Source organism: Lissotriton vulgaris, chromosome 6 (genome assembly GCF_964263255.1).
Source record: "Lissotriton vulgaris chromosome 6, aLisVul1.2, whole genome shotgun sequence".
NCBI classification, from domain to species: domain Eukaryota; kingdom Metazoa; phylum Chordata; class Amphibia; order Caudata; family Salamandridae; genus Lissotriton; species Lissotriton vulgaris.
Window position 1 is genome coordinate 1,916,395,758 of NC_141694.1, and position 21,852 is coordinate 1,916,417,609.

The 21,852-nt window shown below is 51.1% G+C and overlaps 1 protein-coding gene across 1 annotated transcript in view; it reads right to left on the reverse strand.

The window, feature by feature from the left end:
• Nucleotides 1–1,124: 1,124 nt before the first annotated feature.
• LOC147709919 (NXPE family member 4-like) overlaps nucleotides 1,125–21,852 on the reverse strand; it is a 374,539-nt gene continuing 353,811 nt past the window's right edge. The window contains exon 6 of the mRNA XM_086925569.1: nucleotides 1,125–1,803. Coding sequence (XP_086781695.1) covers nucleotides 1,268–1,803 — 536 coding nt within the window. The 3' untranslated portion in view covers nucleotides 1,125–1,267. The remainder of the gene's footprint in view (nucleotides 1,804–21,852) is intronic.

The window sequence follows — 21,852 nt, forward strand, 5'->3', positions numbered from 1 at the left end:
CATGGGCGGTGTGGTGGGCTTCCATGGGCGTTCCATGGGCGTTCCATGGGCGGTGTGGTGGGCTTCCATGGGCGTTCCATGGGCGTTCCATGGGCGTTCCATGGGTGTTCCATGGGCGTTCCATGGGCGGTGTGGTCGGTGTTCCATGGGCGTTCCATGGGCGGTGTGGTAGGTGTTCCATGGGCGTTCCATGGGCGGTGTGGTGGGTGTTCCATGGGCATTCCATGGGCGGTGTGGTGGGTGTTCCATGGGCATTCCATGGGCGTTCCATGGGCGGTGTGGTGGGTGTTTCATGGGCGTTCCATGGGTGGTGTGGTGGGTGTTCCATGGGCGGTGTGGTGGGTGTTCCATGGGCGGTGTGGTGGGTGTTTCATGGGCGTTCCATGGGTGGTGTGGTGGGTGTTCCATGGGCGTTCCATGGGTGGTGTGGTGGGTGTTCCATGGGCGGTGTGGTGGGTGTTCCAGGGGCGGTGTGGTGGGTGTTCCATGGGCGGTGTGGTGGGTGTTCCATGGGCGCTCCAAGGGCGGTGTGGTGGGCGCTCCATGGGCGGTGTGGTGGGCGTTCCATGGGCGGTGTGGTGGGTGTTCCATGGGCGGTGTGGTGGGTGTTCCATGGGCGGTGTGGTGGGCGTTCCATGGGCGTTCCATGGGCGTTCCATGGGCGGTGTGGTGGGTGTTCCATGGGCGGTGTGGTGGGTGTTCCATGGGCGGTGTGGTGGGTGTTCCATGGGCGGTGTGGTGGGCGTTCCATGGGCGGTGTGGTGGGTGTTCCATGGGCGCTCCATGGGCGGTGTGGTGGGTGTTCCATGAGCGGTGTGGTGGGTGTTCCTACTCAATACCCATGGATTTTGATGCATTCCCAGTTTTACAAGGACTTTTAAATCTGGGAATGCTCCAAAATCTTTTGCCTCCCGAGGTGAGGTGTAACAAGGAAAAATATTGTTATTTCTCCTCATTATTTCCTCTTTACGTATGCTGCATTCTGCAGCACAATTAGAGAGAGGAACACACCTCTCAGGGTTGCTTTTGTAGATGAAGGTGCCCCTTCCTACACAGAAACAACCCTGTAAACAACAGAGGCACCCTTGCATGGTGCAAGGGTGCCTGCCTTGGAGCTAGGGTGCCAAAAAGGCGCTAACACAAGGAGAAAGGACAGGAATGTGCTGCATTGGAGAAATGTGGTACATTCCTGCCTTCTCCCAGTGACTTGCTGCACTGCACTGCGCCACTGTTTCATAAATATACAACTATGTGTCTTGTGCAGGGGTCAACAGAGGTAAGTGAGAAGGAGGTTAATTTCATTCTCGATGACGATCGGCGGTGGGTGCACATTGTTGGAGGCCATGGCCGTGCTCATGTCCCAGGCGTCCACCGTGCCGATGTTCAGACCCTGCAGCATCCTGTTCATGATCAGGTACTGAACGTAGCCATGAAAGTCACTGATCTTCTCAAAGTTTTGATCTTGGAAACTGGTGTTCTCAGTCTTAAGGACGATCTTGGTGTCGGGGCTCCTAAGGAGCAGCTCCTGGATGGCTTTGCGGATGTTGATGACGCGGCGGATGAAGATTTGCAGGGGGAAGGGTTTGAAGTGGGTGGCAGCAGTGAAGACGATCACAGTGTGTTTATTTCCGCCCACCTGTGCGATCACTTCCGGGATAGTCGGGTTCTCCAGCACCGAGTAGAAGGCCATGCCAACAAACGGGTCCCCGTGTTTCTGGAACCGGATTTGGATGTTCCGGTCCGGATCGACCTTCAGAAGTGACTTTTGCCATCCCTCGTCGTACAGGTCAAGATCCCTCAAGTCTGAAATAAAGCAACTTATGGGTTAGCATGGACCACATGGCAAACTAAGATGGCTGATGACTGACAAACTTTCAACCTAACACAGTTCTTTTCAAATATCATATGCAAGTGTTTCACTAGGAGCTGCACAATTACTTTCAAGGTTTTGGACTTGGGTTTTAGCAACAGTTGATTGTCAGAAGCGGGTGGTATCAGCACACAAGTGTGGTAAACAGGAAGCTATAACTCTGATACTGCAACAACCACTGACCCCCACAAGCCAAGACAGCTACCGCCTCTTATAAGCGCTGGGATGCCTCTGGGTAACCGTGCGCGGTACAAAATTCGTTAATAATAATCGTTAATAAGCAAATGAAAAGGAATGTCTTAGAAATATTATCTATACTTGTTTTACTCTACTGTTTATCAAGTCGCTCTGTCCAAATAGCAGCGATTGGTGGGATGGGATGTGTAGAATTCTATGTGCCTGACCCTATGGTGGCAACAGAGATTGACAATGCCTGGACCTACCAATGCATCTGTGGAAGGGTCTGAAATCTAGGGGGTATTCTCAAGAGTGTGTGTTAATTACAGCAACAGTAGCTTAACGTAACTTCTTATTGCAGTCTATCATAGGAAAATAACACTGTGTTAACGTTGTATTCACAGCACAGTGGTACCATGCGATAGACCCACGATAATGTCCGCGATAAAGTCAACATTATGCCAGCAAAATGTGAATCACGAACGCAAAAAAAGCAGCGATGAGGCCAACTGCAATACAAAAATCAGCAAAAACCAGCAACAGGCCTGCAATTCACACACATCAGGCAGGAAAAATCACCAAAAAAGTAGAAAAAACATACAAACAAAAGCCAAACAACAGCGAAGCACCATGGAGGCAGCTGGAGCAAGTACAGAGGACAGCCAGAACCCCACAAGCCCCCTGGAGCACCAGCCTGGGACCTCTGGGTCAGGGAAGGGCGAGGACAAGTAGAAGAAGAAGACACAGTTCAGTCCACAGGAAAACAGGATCCTGACATTGGAGGTGATAGAACAGCATCAACTACTGTTCGTCACCTCCACTGTGTCACTGGCAACAAAAAATGGAATATGGCAGGACATCGTCGATAATCTCAGTGCAGTCAGAGTGCTGAAGAGGACAATGGCAGAGGTCAAGAGGTGCTGGAATAATGGCAAGCTCAAAACCAAGCTGAAACTAGCCAAAACCGGAAGGCAGCATTGCAGATTGGAGGTGGGAGTCCAGTGCCACAGGAGGACCTGGACAAGATGGAGGAAATGGTGTCCACAGTCATTAGTGGGGAGGCGGTGGCAGGAGTTGGGGGACCGGACACTGCTTAACATGATCTAACAACAGCACCAGGGTGAGTAACGACCAGGGACTGATGGGACGGGGAAGATGGGCACAATGGCGCACATGCACAATTAAGTAGAGCATATCTGCCAACAAACCATGCCCCAGCCCCTAACTCCCACCATGAGACCAATGTACCCAAGTATGCAAAATCACAGCACTGTACAAGCACAGAGTCAAAGGCACCCCGCATGTAAGGGAGAAGGGGCAGCACAACCAGAGCTGCAGGTGCGACTCTCCCAAAAGGCAGCACCCACACATAACATGCAGAGCACATCAACAGTGACAACAATGTGGTACAAACCGCAACACGTCCACAACAGAACAGAGGACAGAACTGGTGCTGCTTGTGTGTAGAAACTGGCCAATCACATTTGGCTTAGCAGTGAAATGTGAGTTGATAATGTACAAGTACTAACACATGTCCATGATGTTTTCGAAATGTCCACTGTCCCGCATCAAATAGGCAGCTCTTCCCAAACAGTCACAATATACAGTGTCATGCACTCTGTAGGTAAACATGAACAATGCGTCAACATACATGTGAACACAATGTCAATTTGCATCTCCCCTTCACATTGCAGAGGGTCAATCAACACCTCTTGCAGAGCAGACCGAACATCTCTTCACTGAGGATGAAGAGGACCTCCACACCATCGACCCTGATGCCCTCCAACCGATCATAGACAGCCTCAGCACCCCACCTCCAGGAGGAGGGCAGCCCAGCTGCATCGAGGAGACCCCACCCACTGGAAAGACCACACAGCAGGCAGCACCCACCACCACGGCTGCCTTCCGGGACCCCCACGAAGAACACGTGGCCATCCAACGCCGTGTGTTGGGATGCCATGAGAAGTTGGCTGAACAGGTGCGGGTGAGGTTTGACTTCATGGCAGTCAAACTAGATGCCACATGTGGGTGTCTAAGTCCCATCACCGACCACTCACAGTCCCTAACGGACACCCACAGTCCTCTCCATGCTCTTCAACGATCCATGGCTGACATCGCCGGAGTCCTGACTCTGAGACAAGAACAACTGTCTAGTCAGAATGTCTCCAGCGATGTCAGCCTGGATTTGGGACACATGCGGAGGATCATGGAGTATATGGAGCAGATGCAGTCGGAAAGAATGGCTGCCACAGATGCACACCAGCGAGATGTAGCTGGGTTCTTCCATGTCGTGCAGACCCTCCTCATGGCATTGCTGCCACAAGGCCTGGCGCGGATGAATGCTGCTGCTACTACTCCATCCACATCTCCGCCCCCTGAAGTGTCAGTGACACACAGTGCTGCAGACAATTCACCTCCTGCCACTGATGTGTCACTGCCACACATTGTTGCATGTAGGAGAGTAGGATCTGCTTATTATGGTTACCCCAACTTTTTGCTGGTGTTTCACTGTTTTTCGACTTTAGTCTGGCTGCGGCCCTGCTAACCAGGACCCCAGCCTAGCTGCTTCCTCTCTAAATTGATTGCGTGTAATTTAGGTAAACTCCAGATTGGTTACTTGATTACCCTTGTGAGTCCCTAGTATATGGTACCTTAGGTACTAAGGGCATAGGTAGCCCAGAGGCCTACAGGGTCTGAAGCATGTATTATGCCACATCTGGGAAGCCTTTCAAAATGGCACCACAGATCTGCTACTGCAGCCTGGGTAAGGTGGTGCATGCACCACTTACTAAGATATAGGTTACCTATATCTACCTTAATGACAGACACATATAAACCTATAAGTCACTCCTATGGCAGGCCTTAACAATCCTGAAGGCAGAGTGCTTGGTTTCGTGTGAGAGGGTACCCATGCATGAGCAGGACCCCTCTGCAGCTTTCGGAATCACTTCTCTGTAGCTGTTCTGTAATGCAGTCAGACCATATACTCTTAAGTGCATTATAACCTTGTGGTAAATGCTAACTTTGGAATGGCTGCATCAAAACTTGTTTTGTTTGGTTTCAAACACTTTAGAATCCTACCCGCTGCCAGTCCTGGCAGCGGGTGTAGAATTCCACCCTTCTAGAGGGAGAAGACATGTGCACACTTACATGATCGGTAATAGTTTAAAAGAGCCCAGCATCACAAAATGGATGCTGCAGCCACAGACATGAGTCTGACCTCCTGCTACTGGATGAAACTCCGGCAGGGGAGGTCTGGACAATAGGTTTCCTGTCACAGGCAGGTGTGACCACCTCCCCAGACAGGCTTTAGTGTATTGGGGCTGGGTGGGTGCATTCAGTGAATGCTTTTCAGACAATGCTCGGGGCACACTTGGTGTACCTGTGCATACCCCAGTTCAAACCAGTTGCAGGGGCACTCAGCCTCTGCTCTGGCACATAACTTGACAAAGGGGAAGGGGTGTAACCACCCCCTCCCTGGGTCCTCCGATAGGTGGGACCCTAGAGTTAGTCCAACCCCTAAACTTAGTATAAGTATAGGAACACAGTCCGTAAGACTTTAGATTATACTTGGACGAAACTCTGCAAAATATATCCTGTAACTTCGACATGCTACATAGACTAGAAGACGGAAGAATCTCCCTTGGGTTCAAGTAGTGACTCCCCTGTTCAAACAGGCACCAAAGAAGCATCTTGCCGGTCTGCATTTCCAAGGCTCCCGCCGGATCCCGAAGGATTTGCAACTCAGGACATGGACTTCCAGACATCTCTGAGGCCGACACGAGATACCAGCAAAGCTGAGACCTGCAGCAATCACGAGAGATGTGGGACCAGAACTCCTGGGCACTGTGCACATTCGTTAGTGTGTTATGTACGAATCTAGGACCCTCGTGTAATTTTCCCGATTCATGCCCATATACAGGTATAAATTACCCGATCCTTATATAGGCATAAAAATCATACCCATATTTAGACTGAGACTATGCAGCCCAAATACGGCATGGCTACTTCCACTAAGCTCTAAGAATCCACAACCATTTCTTATAATAACTGTAGGAGAGTAGGGTCTGCAATCCTATGATCACCCAGATTTTTTTGCTTTTGTTTCACTGGTTTACGACTTTCTCTGGCTGTGGGCCTGCCAATCAGACCCACAGCCTGGCTGTTCTCTTTCTAAATTACGACATGTACCCTAGGTGCATTTACCAATTGGTACTGGGCCACCTTATCAGACCCTGTAACTCAGGGCATAGGTGTACCCAGGGCTGCCAGGGGCTGCAGCATGTATTATGCCACCCCTGGCTGGCCTCTTAAATTTGACACAACTGGCTGCATGACAGCTGGGGCAAAGTCGTGTAACCACGCTTTGCTGTAGGTGTAGTATACCTATACCTAACCCTAAAATGGACACACAGATTCCTATCAGTCACTCCTATGGCAGGCCTTGACAATCCTGAAGGCAGAGTGCTTGGAATCGTGTGAGATGGTGCTCTGGCATGAGCTGAGCCTGTCTGCAGCTTGCGGAACCAAGTCCTAATAGCTGTTCCATGATATCGCATACCATATACTCTTAAGTGCATTATAATCCTCGCGGTTAAATGCTAACTTTGGTATGGCTTTATCAAAACATGTCGAGTAAGGTGTCATACGAATTGGAATACTAACCCCTCGCCAATTCTGGCGACGGGGTTAGCATTCCACCCTTCTAGAGAGACACGACATGTATGTAACTGTGAACCCCGGTTAAAGTTAACTAAAGCCTCAGCTCCACAAAATGGATGCTGCCACCACAGACACGAGTCTGACCCCCTGCAGCTGGGAGTCCTTCCAGCGAGGGGAGCCTGGACAAAGGGTTTCCTGTCAGGGGCGGTGCTAGCACCGTCCCAGACATGGTTTTGTGTATCCTGGGTAGGCAGGGCTTTTCAGGAAGGTGACTGCTGAGTGGCACCCCGGTGCTCACTACGCATAGGCCGGTCAGAACCAGTTCCAGGGGCACACCAGCCCCTGGCCTGGGGAAAGTCCGGCATGGCTGAGGGGTGTAACCACCCCCCACCTAGTCCCACCCATAGGCAGGACCTAGTCACCGGGTCAGCCCCCTTTTTTAGTATAAAGATGGGAGCGGGCCCCCTGTTCAAATTAGATCATCTTTGGAATCAAGACACGACTTTCTGCGAAAGGACTTCAAGATTTCTTCCTCAAGATTCTCCCTTGTGGCTAAGGAGTAGTCACCCTGCATCAAGCGGGCACCATCCTAAGAACACTGCGGTCTGCTGCAAGTCCTTCTTCACGAATCCGACGACCCAGCTCGACGAGACCCGGCTTCCCTGGCACCTCTGACCTCTACTCACCTCTACAGCAAAGCTGAGAACCGTGAGTGCGACGAGACCTCGAGGGACCGACGATCGCCAAGACTGCACGACATCTTTACTACAAGCCCACCGTGTTCTCCACGGGTGAGTGCTTTGGGGTCCGAGAAGCCCCGACCCTGCACAGCTCCAGCACCAAAGATCAGCCTCCCTGCATCTCCACGATCTGCGTGGGGCCCTTCTGCTGTTTGCTGTGCACTGCGTTGTTTGGCTACTAGCCGGCTGGCTTGTGGCCTTCTGAACGACGCGCGACGACATCACTGCTGCTGGTCTGGTTGCTCCAGACTGGCCCTTGCTTCCTTCTTGAAGAGAGGCACCCCGGACCCTCCTGGTCCACTCCAGACGCCATTTTAGGTCCACCGCGTGGGCTTGAATTTGCCAAGGCTTTGTTGCCCAATCCTGGGTCCAGCGACGCCGACAGCTTCTATCTTCGTGGGACAGCTCGATCCTCCTTCCTGGTCGCCGACAATGCCTCCTGGTCCGTGAGATCTCCGAGCCCAGCGTCACCCACATGCCTTGTCGAGGTGGCTACCATCCGGTGCCCTCCTGGTGCCCACTGACTACTGGCTAGTAGTCTCGAACTTGGTCCCCTCTGCTTTCAGGTGTCATCTTCCATCGATCCAGGCTTGGATCCACCGAACTTTCTTCACTGGTCGCCTGCCAGCAACTTCTTTCTTCCAGGCTCCTGGTCCGTCAACGAGGATTCCCGACGTCTTTTGAGTCCTATGCAGCTGCAGCCCCTGGGCTAGGTAACTTCGGCATTTCGGTGCCCCAGCATAGCCTCACTATCCAAGGGTCAGAATCTACTTTCGTTTTCTCCCTACCAGGTCGGGTTCGCCCGAGAACACTAACTTTGCAATTCCTAGCTACCATAGACTTTGTCCCGCATCTCGCGTGAGAGTGCACACACTGCACCCGAGTCCCCTAGGCCTCCTATAAGTAATCTGAAGGTTCTATAGTTAAGTCCTAGCGATTCCTAAGCCTATTAGTACTGTACTTACCTGCTAGTAATTTCGCATTCCACTTTTCTAGTATATGGTTTTCCGTGCCCCTCGGGCATTTGTATATACTGTGCTAACTTAAGTATTTTTGTAAGAGTTTTGGTTTGTGCTTAGTACCCTGTCCTCATAAAGAGTACAGGGCTGTTGTGATCTTTAATAAATAACTGTTTATTTTCATAACACTTGTGTGGTGTCCTTTCACTTGGTGTTCAAGGGGTATATGTGGTATAACAGCTGGCTTAACACTCCCTCTCGAGTCTTTAGCCTTAGACTGCTCGTATCCACGCTACTAGGATAGCTGGTCTATAAGGTTGACTTACAACCAATCATCAATAAGGGTTGCTGGACTGATACATAGTGTTCACTAGAATAGTGAGCACTGCATATCAGGCCACCTTCTCACATTGGTGAGCAGCGGTTGGGATTTGAGCTTGCTGTTGTTTTACCACACGTATCCTAAGAATATCTTGTTGAAAGATCACATAAGTACTGTTAGTACATATAACTAAGCTTAGAATACTCGGAGTTCTACTGAACCAGCTGTTGCAGCTCCTCAAGGCTTAGCACACCTTGGCTGCAACTCTTAGCAAGGGATCAGTAGGTAAACACATAGTGTAGGTAGGTGCATCACTTACACCACACTAGAAACAGTATGTCGGACAAAGGAGGAAACTCTGAGTCTCCCCTTGTGTCAGCTGACCCTCCACAGGTCATCCCTTCAAGATATACTGTGCTGAGCTTCAAGGAGTTAAGACAGGTGTGTCACTCCAGGAAGATCAAGCAGGGGTCTAACCCCACAACTTCCTTTCTGATTGGTCTCTTGGAGACTTATGATGCCAGAAAAGCTGAGACCCTTCTTAGCTCTTCTAATCCAGAAGGAGGTATGCCTCCCCTTGAGGGAACCAGAGGTGACCCTGACCTCATCCACCTCTCAACTGAGAACGAAGATGTGGAGGAGGATGAGAATGAGGATCCCTCTGGAGATGAGGCAGATAAGGGACAGGTAGAAGTCGTTAGACTAAGCAGGTCCAACTTAAGCAAACATGACAGTGGTACTGGGGGACCCCTGGGGCCACTATCAGGTCAGCTTAACATTGGGAATGGACGAGCCAGATCTCTGTCAAGAGACTCTGGCAGATCCCTTCAAACCAATGGCTCTCACAACTCTTCTCAAAGAGGGATGACGTCCCCTCAGAGGAGAGTGTATGAAGCTAAAGAAAGGGCAGCCAATCTGAGGATTGAAAGGGAAGAACTTGCCCTGGCCAAAGAGAGGCTTGCCTTTGCTAGAGAGCAACAGTTAAGTGGGGTAGTCCCCACTGGTGGCAGCACTGTACCTAGCAATAGGGAAAGGAGTTTTGATACAAAACACCTTGGGAAGATAGTGCCCCCCTTTAAACAAGGGGATGACATCCACAAATGGATTACTGCTTTGGAGAGGGCCTGCACTGTGCAAGGTGTTCCCCAGAGTCAGTGGGCAGCTATCTTGTGGCTCTCCTTTGAAGGCAAAGGAAGAGACAAGTTCCTCACCACAAGGGTAGAGGATGCTAACAATTACCAAGTCTTGAAGAATACACTGGTTGAAGGGTTTGGCCTAACCACTGATCAGTACAGGGTGCTGTTCAGGGATACCCAGAAAACTCAGTCTCAAGATTGGTCTGACTTTGTAGATTGTGCCACTAAGGCTTTTGAGGGCTGGTTGCTGGGCAGTAAGGTTACTGATTATAAAGGATTGTATAATTTGATGATGAGAGAACAAATTTTAAACAATTGTCAGAACCAGTTGTTGCATCAGCATCTTGTTGACTCAGATCTGACCTCTCCCCAAGAATTGGGAAAGAAGGCAGACAGATGGGTTAGAACAAGAGTTAAACAGAACCAGGGCCAGAATCAAGGTGGTCAGAAGAAAGCAGACCAGAAGGGTAAAGATTCTAAGGGGGAACAAAATGACCAGAAGTCTTCGACAGGTCCCCAACAACCCAAAGAGGGTGGGGGTCAGGCTCCCCAAAAGAAGAAAGAAGGCCAATCTAAAAGGTGGTGCCAATACTGCAAAAGTAAAACTCACTGGTTTAGTGAGTGCACCAAGAAAGGAGGAGGGCAGACTCCTGCCACTGCAGCCCCTAAGGCACCTGTGCCCCCTAGTACAGCCAGCAGTGGTAGTGCACCTCCCAAGGGTTTAGTAGGGTTAACCCTGGGTTCTGAGGGGTGTGACAACTTAGTTGGTACACTCACTCAGGCTGTCCTTGTCAGTACAGGGGATATGGATATGTCCCCTGACATAAGTCCCAATAGTTTGGGCAAATACAGACAGACACCTTTCATAAATGGAAAAATGGCTCAGGCCTATAGGGACACTTGTGCCAGTGTCACCATGGTGACACCTAACTTTGTGGACCCTGGACAGATCATGCCAGGTACAGATTTCCTGGTGACCAATGCAAGCAATGTCACTACCAGTCACAGTGTGGCAATTGTAGCTTTCTCCTGGGGAGGGGTAACTGGCCAAAAGAAGGTTGTAGTTAGTTCAGACCTCCCAGTGGATTGTTTGTTGGGCAATGATTTGGAGTCATCACAATGGTCAGAAGTGGAGCAGAGGACTCACATGGAAATGTTAGGCTTGCCAGCACATGTGTTTGCTGTGACCAGGTCACAGGTCAGGAAATGCCCCACTGAACAGGTGCTGGATCCTGGAACAATGGACCAGACACCTTCCAAGAAAAAGAGCAGCAGGGTTAAGGCTGTGCCTTCCCCCTTGCCCCAGGTTGAGGATCAAGTCTCAGAGGAGGCTGACCTACAGGAATTGAGGGAAACTGAGCCCAGAGAGTTTGAACTTGATCAAGTTGAATTCTTGGGTTCAGGGGGACCCTCAAGGGAAGACCTGGGAAAGGACCAGTTAAGCTGCCCTTCTCTTGAACCCCTCAGACAGCAGGCTGCTGCTGAGGCTGCTGGGAACGCCACAGGTACCCACAAGGTATACTGGGAAGATGGACTCCTGTACACTGAGTCAAGAGACCCCAAGCCTGGCATGACCAGGAGGCTGGTTGTACCCTTGTCTCAGAGAGGTTTCCTACTTACCTTGGCCCATGAGATTCCCTTAGCAGGTCACTTAGGCCAGACAAAGACTTGGGACAGGCTTGTCTCACACTTTCACTGGCCTCACATGAATGAGGATACCAAGGAGTTTTGTCGCTCCTGTGTCACTTGCCAAGCCAGTGGTAAGTCAGGTGGCACAACAAAGGCCCCCCTTATACCAATGCCTGTGGTGGGGGTGCCCTTTGAAAGAGTGGGGATTGACATTGTTGGTCCAATGGAACCCCAGACAGCATCAGGGCACAAGTTTATACTGGTGGTAGTGGATCATGCCACCAGGTATCCTGAAGCTATTCCACTTAGGACCACCACAGCACCTGTGGTGGCAAGGGCCCTAGTTGGAGTGTTCTCCAGAGTGGGCTTCCCTAAGGAGGTTGTCTCTGACAGAGGTGCAAACTTCATGTCAAGCTACTTAACTGCTATGTGGAAGGAATGTGGTGTCAATTACAAATTCACTACACCCTATCATCCACAATGCAATGGGCTTGTTGAAAGGTTCAACAGGACCCTAAAAGGGATGATTCATGGACTACCTGAAAAGCTCAGGCGTAGATGGGATGTCCTGATTCCCTGCCTTCTGTTTGCTTACAGAGAGGTCCCACAAAAGGGGGTTGGCTACAGCCCTTTTGAACTTTTGTATGGGCATCCTGTGAGAGGCCCCCTGTGTTTGGTGAAGGAAGGATGGGAGAGACCTCTCAAAAAGCCTGCAACCAGCATAGTGGACTATGTACTTGGTCTCCGCTCCAGGATGGCTGAGTATATGGAGAAGGCATCAGAAAACCTTAAGGCCAGTCAAGAACTTCAAAAAGCTTGGCATGACCAAAAGGCTGTCCTGACTGTTTATCAGCCTGGACAGAAGGTGTCCAGGCTGGGTGTTGGAGCCAGTGGCCCCAGCAGCACTCAAAGACAAATGGTCTGGGCCCCACACAATTCTTGAGCAAAAGGGAGAGGTCACCTACCTGGTGGACCTTGGAACTCCCAGGAGCCCCCACAGGGTGCTCCATGTCAACAGGCTCAAAGCATATGTCGACAGGAAGGACATGAGTTTGCTCATGGCCATAGATGAGGGACAGGAGGAAGAGAGTGACCCTCTCCCAGACCTGCTCACTCAGAATCCTGATGATGGGTCAGTAGATGGTGTTGTCTTTTGTGGCAGCCTCTCTGAGCATCAACAGAAAGACTGTAAACAGGTTCTTCAGTCTTTCAGACATATGTTTTCTCTGACACCCAGTCAGACCAATTGGTGTACCCATGAGGTTGACACTGGTGACAGTCTGCCAGTTAAGAGTAAAATCTACAGGCAGCCTGATCATGTTAGAGACTGCATAAAAACTGAAGTGCAGAAAATCTTGGAGTTGGGAGTCATTGAATCCTCAGATAGCCCTTGGGCTAGTCCAGTAGTTCTAGTGCCAAAGCCTCACACCCAGGGTGGTAAGAGAGAGATGAGGTTTTGCGTAGACTACAGGGGTCTCAATGCAGTCACTAAGACTGATGCCCACCCAATACCAAGGGCAGATGAGCTGATAGATAGATTGGCTTCTGCCAACTACTTAAGCACATTTGACTTAACAGCTGGGTATTGGCAAATCAGGTTAGCTGAGGATGCCAAGCCCAAGACAGCATTTTCAACCCCTGGTGGGCATTATCAATTTGTGGTAATGCCCTTTGGTCTGAAAAATGCACCTGCCACCTTCCAAAGGTTGGTGAATCAAGTCCTTACTGGGCTGGATGACTTCTGTGCAGCATATCTAGATGATATAGATATGCTGCACAGAAGTCATCCAGCCCAGTAAGGACTTGATTCACCAACCTTTGGAAGGTGGCAGGTGCATTTTTCAGACCAAAGGGCATTACCACAAATTGATAATGCCCACCAGGGGTTGAAAATGCTGTCTTGGGCTTGGCATCCTCAGCTAACCTGATTTGCCAATACCCAGCTGTTAAGTCAAATGTGCTTAAGTAGTTGGCAGAAGCCAATCTATCTATCAGCTCATCTGCCCTTGGTATTGGGTGGGCATCAGTCTTAGTGACTGCATTGAGACCCCTGTAGTCTACGCAAAACCTCATCTCTCTCTTACCACCCTGGGTGTGAGGCTTTGGCAGGATCACCTGGTCCACCTGAGGAAAGTGTTAGAGGCTCTGCAAGCAGCAGGCCTCACTATCAAGGCCACCAAGTGCCAGATAGGGCAGACACAGGTTGTATACCTGGGCCACCTTGTAGGTGGAGGCCAGGTTCAGCCACTGGAGAGCAAGATACAGTCAATCAGGGACTGGGCTCCTCCAACCACCCAGACTCAGGTTCGAGCTTTCTTGGGCCTGACTGGTTACTATAGGAAGTTTGTCAGGAACTATGGTTCAATTGTGACACCATTAAATGAACTGACAAGTAAAAAAATGCCAAAAAAGGTTCAGTGGACAGCAGGCTGTCAAAAAGCATTTGATGACCTAAAGCAGGCCATGTGCACAGCACCTATCCTTAAGAGTCCAGACTACTCCAAACCATTCATTGTCCAAACAGATGCTTCTGAGTTGGGTGTGGGAGCTGTTCTTTCTCAACTGAATTTTGATGGTCAAGACCAGCCCATTGCTTTTATAAGCAGAAGGATGACCCCCAGAGAGAAGAATTGGTCAGCTATTGAGAGGGAGGCCTTTGCTGTGGTTTGGGCCCTGAAGAAGCTGAGGCCATACTTGTTTGGCACTCACTTCAAGATTCAGACCGACCATAAGCCCCTCTTGTGGCTAAATCAGATGAAGGGTGAAAACCCCAAACTGCTTAGGTGGTCCATTTCCCTACAGGGGATGGACTTTACAGTGGAACATAGACCTGGTACTGATCATGGCAATGCCGATGGGCTCTCCAGATATTTCCACTTAGAACAAGAAGACTCACCTGGTCAAGGTTAGCTTATTGTCCCAAAGTTTGGGGGGGGGGTCATGTAGGAGAGTAGGGTCTGCAATCCTATGATCACCCAGATTTTTTGCTTTTGTTTCACTGGTTTACGACTTTCTCTGGCTGTGGGCCTGCCAATCAGACCCACAGCCTGGCTGTTCTCTTTCTAAATTACGACATGTACCCTAGGTGCATTTACCAATTGGTACTGGGCCACCTTATCAGACCCTGTAACTCAGGGCATAGGTGTACCCAGGGCTGCCAGGGGCTGCAGCATGTATTATGCCACCCCTGGCTGGCCTCTTAAATTTGACACAACTGGCTGCATGACAGCTGGGGCAAAGTCGTGTAACCACGCTTTGCTGTAGGTGTAGTATACCTATACCTAACCCTAAAATGGACACACAGATTCCTATCAGTCACTCCTATGGCAGGCCTTGACAATCCTGAAGGCAGAGTGCTTGGAATCGTGTGAGATGGTGCTCTGGCATGAGCTGAGCCTGTCTGCAGCTTGCGGAACCAAGTCCTAATAGCTGTTCCATGATATCGCATACCATATACTCTTAAGTGCATTATAATCCTCGCGGTTAAATGCTAACTTTGGTATGGCTTTATCAAAACATGTCGAGTAAGGTGTCATACAAATCGGAATACTAACCCCTCGCCAATTCTGGCGACGGGGTTAGCATCCCACCCTTCTAGAGGGACACGACATGTATGTAACTGTGAACCCCGGTTAAAGTTAACTAAAGCCTCAGCTCCACAAAATGGATGCTGCCACCACAGACACGAGTCTGACCCCCTGCAGCTGGGAGTCCTTCCAGCGAGGGGAGCCTGGACAAAGGGTTTCCTGTCAGGGGCGGTGCTAGCACCGTCCCAGACATGGTTTTGTGTATCCTGGGTAGGCAGGGCTTTTCAGGAAGGTGACTGCTGAGTGGCACCCCGGTGCTCACTACGCATAGGCCGGTCAGAACCAGTTCCAGGGGCACACCAGCCCCTGGCCTGGGGAAAGTCCGGCATGGCTGAGGGGTGTAACCACCCCCCACCTAGTCCCACCCATAGGCAGGACCTAGTCACCGGGTCAGCCCCCTTTTTTAGTATAAAGATGGGAGCGGGCCCCCTGTTCAAATTAGATCATCTTTGGAATCAAGACACGACTTTCTGCGAAAGGACTTCAAGATTTCTTCCTCAAGATTCTCCCTTGTGGCTAAGGAGTAGTCACCCTGCATCAAGCGGGCACCATCCTAAGAACACTGCGGTCTGCTGCAAGTCCTTCTTCACGAATCCGACGACCCAGCTCGACGAGACCCGGCTTCCCTGGCACCTCTGACCTCTACTCACCTCTACAGCAAAGCTGAGAACCGTGAGTGCGACGAGACCTCGAGGGACCGACGATCGCCAAGACTGCACGACATCTTTACTACAAGCCCACCGTGTCCTCCACGGGTGAGTGCTTTGGGGTCCGAGAAGCCCCGACCCTGCACAGCTCCAGCACCAAAGATCAGCCTCCCTGCATCTCCACGATCTGCGTGGGGCCCTTCTGCTGTTTGCTGTGCACCGCGTTGTTTGGCTACTAGCCGGCTGGCTTGTGGCCTTCTGAACGACGCCCGACGACATCACTGCTGCTGGTCTGGTTGCTCCAGACTGGCCCTTGCTTCCTTCTTGAAGAGAGGCACCCCGGACCCTCCTGGTCCACTCCAGACGCCATTTTAGGTCCACCGCGTGGGCTTGAATTTGCCAAGGCTTTGTTGCCCAATCCTGGGTCCAGCGACGCCGACAGCTTCTATCTTCGTGGGACAGCTCGATCCTCCTTCCTGGTCGCCGACAACGCCTCCTGGTCCGTGAGATCTCCGAGCCCAGCGTCACCCACACGCCTTGTCGAGGTGGCTACCATCCGGTGCCCTCCTGGTGCCCACTGACTACTGGCTAGTAGTCTCGAACTTGGTCCCCTCTGCTTTCAGGTGTCATCTTCCATCGATCCAGGCTTGGATCCACCGAACTTTCTTCACTGGTCGCCTGCCAGCAACTTCTTTCTTCCAGGCTCCTGGTCCGTCAACGAGGATTCCCGACGTCTTTTGAGTCCTATGCAGCTGCAGCCCCTGGACTAGGTAACTTCGGCATTTCGGTGCCCCAGCATAGCCTCACTATCCAAGGGTCAGAATCTACTTTCGTTTTCTCCCTACCAGGTCGGGTTCGCCCGAGAACACTAACTTTGCAATTCCTAGCTACCACAGACTTTGTCCAGCATCTCGCGTGAGAGTGCACACACTGCACCCGAGTCCCCTAGGCCTCCTATAAGTAATCTGAAGGTTCTATAGTTAAGTTCTAGCGATTCCTAAGCCTATTAGTACTGTACTTACCTGCTAGTAATTTTGCATTCCACTTTTCTAGTATATGGTTTTCCGTGCCCCTCGGGCATTTGTATATACTGTGCTAACTTAAGTATTTTTGTAAGAGTTTTGGTTTGTGCTTAGTACCCTGTCCTCATAAAGAGTACAGGGCTGTTGTGATATTTAATAAATAACTGTTTATTTTCATAACACTTGTGTGGTGTCCTTTCACTTGGTGTTCAAGGGGTATATGTGGTATAACAGCTGGCTTAACACGCCCTCTCGAGTCTTTAGCCTTAGACTGCTCGTATCCACGCTACTAGGATAGCTGGTCTATAAGGTTGACTTACAACCAATCATCAATAAGGGTTGCTGGACTGATACATAGTGTTCACTAGAATAGTGAGCACTGCATATCAGGCCACCTTCTCACAATAACCCGCCTACTTGTCCTGCAGCGGCATGTGCTGAAGGAAGCCGACCCTCCAGCTGATGCATTGAGAGACGCTGTCTTTTCTCCTGCCGAGAAATCCAGCTCCAGTGTTTCCAGGCTACCCTTGCTGTTTGCTGGGAAATCGAGTCCTGAGAGAGAGATACAAGACCTCCTTCATTCTAAAACCAAGGTACTGAGCTGATTAGACCCTTTGAGAATTCTTAGATAGATACTTGGCAGAAGAAATACGGAACTTAAGCTCCACCTCACTTGCAGCCTGATTCATGTACGGGCCGTTTTGCGTGTCCCTAATAGCGAATAATAGCGACTCGCTATTGAGAAAACGCAAAACGGCATTCATGTATTTTTCTGGGAAAAAATAGCGACTCGCACGCGGGCGCAAAAGCCGTTAGCGACCTACAAAAAACGCAGAAAAATCGCAATTTCCGCCCACCAGCGATCGGGATTGCGACACGCAATCCCGATCGCACGGGATTGCGACTCGCAATCCCGTGCGATCGGGATTGCGTGTCGCATTATCGCGGGATCCGGAAATACGGGATTACGCATTCCGAGCACCGTGATGACATCACAACCAGGAAGCTGCCAAATCCCACCTGCAAACACCACAGTGACGCAATCATCCGACTCGACACGACGGAAAGCAGCCGCCAAACCGCCGATAGCGACTCCCGACCCGGCAGAAATTGCGCCCGCCATGGCTGAAGAACCACTGCCCGGCCCCAGCAACAGCGCTAGCCGAAAGCGCAAGCTGAAATTCTCCGAGTCGGAGTTGGAGAACCTCATTGAAGGGGTGGTGGCCCACCACGCCCAGCTGTTTGGTGCAAACTCAAGGAGGGTCCCCGAACAAGAGAAGAGGAGGATCTGGGTGGGGATTGCCTCCAGCGTGAACGCAGTTGGCGTTGCGGCAAGGTCGGTGGAAGAGATCAAGAAGCGCTGGTACGACCTCCGAGGGCGTGCCAAGGAGAAGGTGGCGGCGCGTCTCGGAGAGTCATCAGGCACCGGAGGTGGTGGACCGACTGTCCCACCCAACACCCCCCTGGAGGACAGGATTGAGGACACCCTGGAGACGGAGGCGTGTGTTGGTGTGACCACCCTGGACTCCTCCCGCCCAACCCACAACACCCAAGGTAAGTGGCATGCGACTGCGACCCTGTCCCTTATGACCGTCCCTGCCCAAATAGGCTCACTCATTGGCCCTTAATCATGCCTATGTTGTGCATTGTGGGAGACGTAGTATGTCCACAATGTAGTTGTACCACTATGCGGCCTGAAAGGTTCCTAAGCGCACATATCCACAGCCATCCAGGGAATGTCACCCAGCATGCATGTAACATCTGCACGTCTGACAGTCACATGCACCTAATGAGTATCCACTTACCCTCACAGGTGCAGACGATAGCAGTGACAGTGAGAGGCTGGTGATCGTCGAGGAGGCCCAGGAGGAGGTATCCCTACCCGCCACCCTGCCACCATCCCCTGCCGCTGCGGCAACACCAGCAGCCAGGCCCACCACCTTACCTGCAGCAAAATCTGCAGGACCACCGCCAGCCAAGGTCAGGCCCCCCACCAATGTGCCTCCAGTGCCTGCCGCACCTGCGACGCCAGCTGCCACAACACCTGCAGCTCGTCCTCCAAGATCTGGCCCAGCCACATCCGCAGCACAGCGGCAAAAGAGCAGGAGGGGCAAAGGGCATCTCCATGCCTGCATGTCCGTGGAGCGGCGAATGCTCCGTCTCCACCAGAGGCAGTCGCAGCAGCAAGGAGCCATCCAGCTCCAGCTGCAGAAGATCGGCCGCAATGTGGCAGGAGTGGGCCAGCGGGTGGACCGCATGACGGCGGCCATTGAGCGCATGGCGGTGGCTATGGAGGCCAACACTGCTGCGCTGGGGAAGCAGCGCAGTGCTGCACGCAGGCGCCACCACCATCTGGTGAGCCAGATGGCAACCTATAGTCGCTCCAATTATGTGGCAGCAAATGCCACCACCCAGCTCTCCCGACGCTCAATGACCCAGCAGCACCAGCTGGTCCAGTGCTGCGAGGAGATCACCCGAGTGCTGGAGCACCTGACCACCGCCGTGGTCCCACTGCTCCAACCTGTGGTACCGGCCGTCGTTGGGGGAGACGATGGGAGTGAGGCTGCCTCCAGCGTGAGCAGCAACTCTGCCACGCAGGCCCCCCCACCTAGGCGCAGCACCAGGGCTACGCCTGGTCCATCTGCCCAGGATGAGGATGAGGAGCCTCAAAGGCGGCTGGGAAATGTGCGCAGGAAGCAGCATTGACATTGTGTCAGGGACACAGGCACAGGCCGAGGATAAGCCTGCCAAGCAAAATAACATGCAGTATGCTGGAATACTGTACTTTTTTTTGTAAATAGTTCTTTCCATGTCCCTTTTCTGTTGTGAATCAAAGAAATACATTTATTTTGAAGCATACATTTGCCTTGTGTTATCATTATATTTAGCATGCAATTGTGATATGTGGGGTGGGGGAAGGGGGTGGGCTAGAAATAGTTATCTGTGATGTGGTTGCGACGTCTGTGGCCTTCAGCTGGGTTCTCCCCGCGTGCATGGTGCGCATTTGCTGGTGGCCGGTCGTCCCCCTCAGATTCACTGCCTGAGATGTCAACTGGTATCCGCCGCTTGGTAGCAATGTTATGAAGCATTGCACAGACAGCCACAATGCGGCAGCACGCTGCAGGACTGTAATACATGGCCCCACCTGTCTTGTGCAGTATACGGAACCTGCTCTTGAGCAGGCCAAATGTCCTTTCAATACAGTTCCTTGTCCGGATGTGCGCAACATTGTAGCGCCGTTGCTGAGGTGTGGCAGGGTTGAGGTAAGGGGTCAGGAGGTATTCCCGTAGGGCGTAGCCACTGTCACCTGAATGAGAGGAGCAGATGTTGATTGCCTGTGCAGCGCAGTTACTTCATAGCAATGTGACATTGTCGGCAAAGTGTACTTACCAAGTAGGTGTCCTTCCCCAAACTCTCCCCTGATTAGTCGTGTGTGGAGTCCGCTGTGCCTGAAGATGAAGGAGTCATGGGTACTCCCTGGGTACTGGGCCACAATGTCAGTGATGATGCTCTTGGCATTGCAGACCATCTGTATGTTGAGGGAGTGGTAGCACTTTCTGTTGCGGTACATATACTCCGTGCCAGCTGGTGGGCAGATGGCGACGTGGGTACAGTCTATGCAGCCGAGGACATGGGGAAAATGGGCAACATTATAAAATTGTAGTTTAGTGAGGTCCAATTCCTGTTGGCTCGTGGGAAATGTGATGTACCGGTGGAGCTGGCTGAGCATGGCGTCAACAAAAGTGTGGAGGCAGCGTGACATGGTGGGCTGGGATATCCCCCCAGCAGCGGCTACTATGCCCTGGAAACTGCCGGAGGCCAGGAGGTGCAGGCTGCACAATACCTGCACATGTGTGGGCACAGAATTGTTTCGCCTTGTTGGGTGCTGCATGATGGGGTCGAGTTCTTGTATCAGCCAGGTGATCATTTCCCCATTCAGCCTGTATTTAGCAGAAATCTGTTCTCTGGTTTGGCCCAGCAAGGTGACCCGCAGCCGGTAAACCCTTGCCTGCCTCATGCGTCTCCTCCGTGCTGCTCGCTGTAGCCTTCGCCGCCTCACCACCATGTACATCCCTGGCATTGTGGAAAGCCTAATGCTGCTGCTGAATGTCCTTATGTGTGATTGGTCAGGCCTGGCCCTGTTGGTGATAGGTCAACGGTTTTTTGAAAAAAATTTTCAATGCCTTTCATGGTTACCACCTGCTTTGAGTTGTCCTTATTTTGCGCCGTGCAAATAGCGATTTTTGGGTTTTTCGCACATTGCGATTGTTCTTGAATGCCGATAGCGATTTTCTATTGCGAATTCGCTATTATTTTCGCAGATTCCGTGGTGTGTCGCAATTTCCGATTCGCTAATGCTCAGCAGCAGGGATTCTGCGATTATATTAGCGACTTCGCAAATATGTGTTAGCGAATTCGCTATTTTGTTGTTGAATGCCGATTACGGAAATTGCGCCCGCATTTGCGTTTTCGCAGCGATTGCGGGCGCAATTTCACTTCATGAATCAGGCTGTTACTTCTTCCCCTCAAACTAGACTTAGGTTAGGTACACCGGGGTAGGCGTATTTTAGAAGCACCAGTTGAGTACGTTTAGTCATTATTTTATCACTGTATGTATTTTATATGTTTTAGGCATTTTTATGGATTAGAAACCATATCATGCTCTTACAGTACTATTTTATAATACTCTTCGTATTATATGGATTGTACTTTATAACCAGTATTACGATTGTAGCAGTACATTTCTTATGCTTAAGAAAGAAGACTGTTCAATAAATACTTTTAATTGAAAACGCCTGTCTCTCTATTTTCTCAGCACCTCTGGTTAAACGAAGCATGCACGATTGTTGAGTAAAATAGCTATCTATTGTTTCCGCAACTCTAGAGATTGATTTCTTATTCTTGGGAAACAATGTTGTTATGTTTATGCGGTTGTCAGAAATGAGCGACCGCTGACCCTCCTGGTAGGTCGCTCCCCCTCCACGCAGCTACGACTGTGTGCTCCTGCTGCCGCTGCCACTGCCGCTGGTACGTGTCCTCCATCCCTTTTGCTTCTGTGCCACTGTCCCCCCCTATTGTGCCTCATTTTCTGAACTCTGTT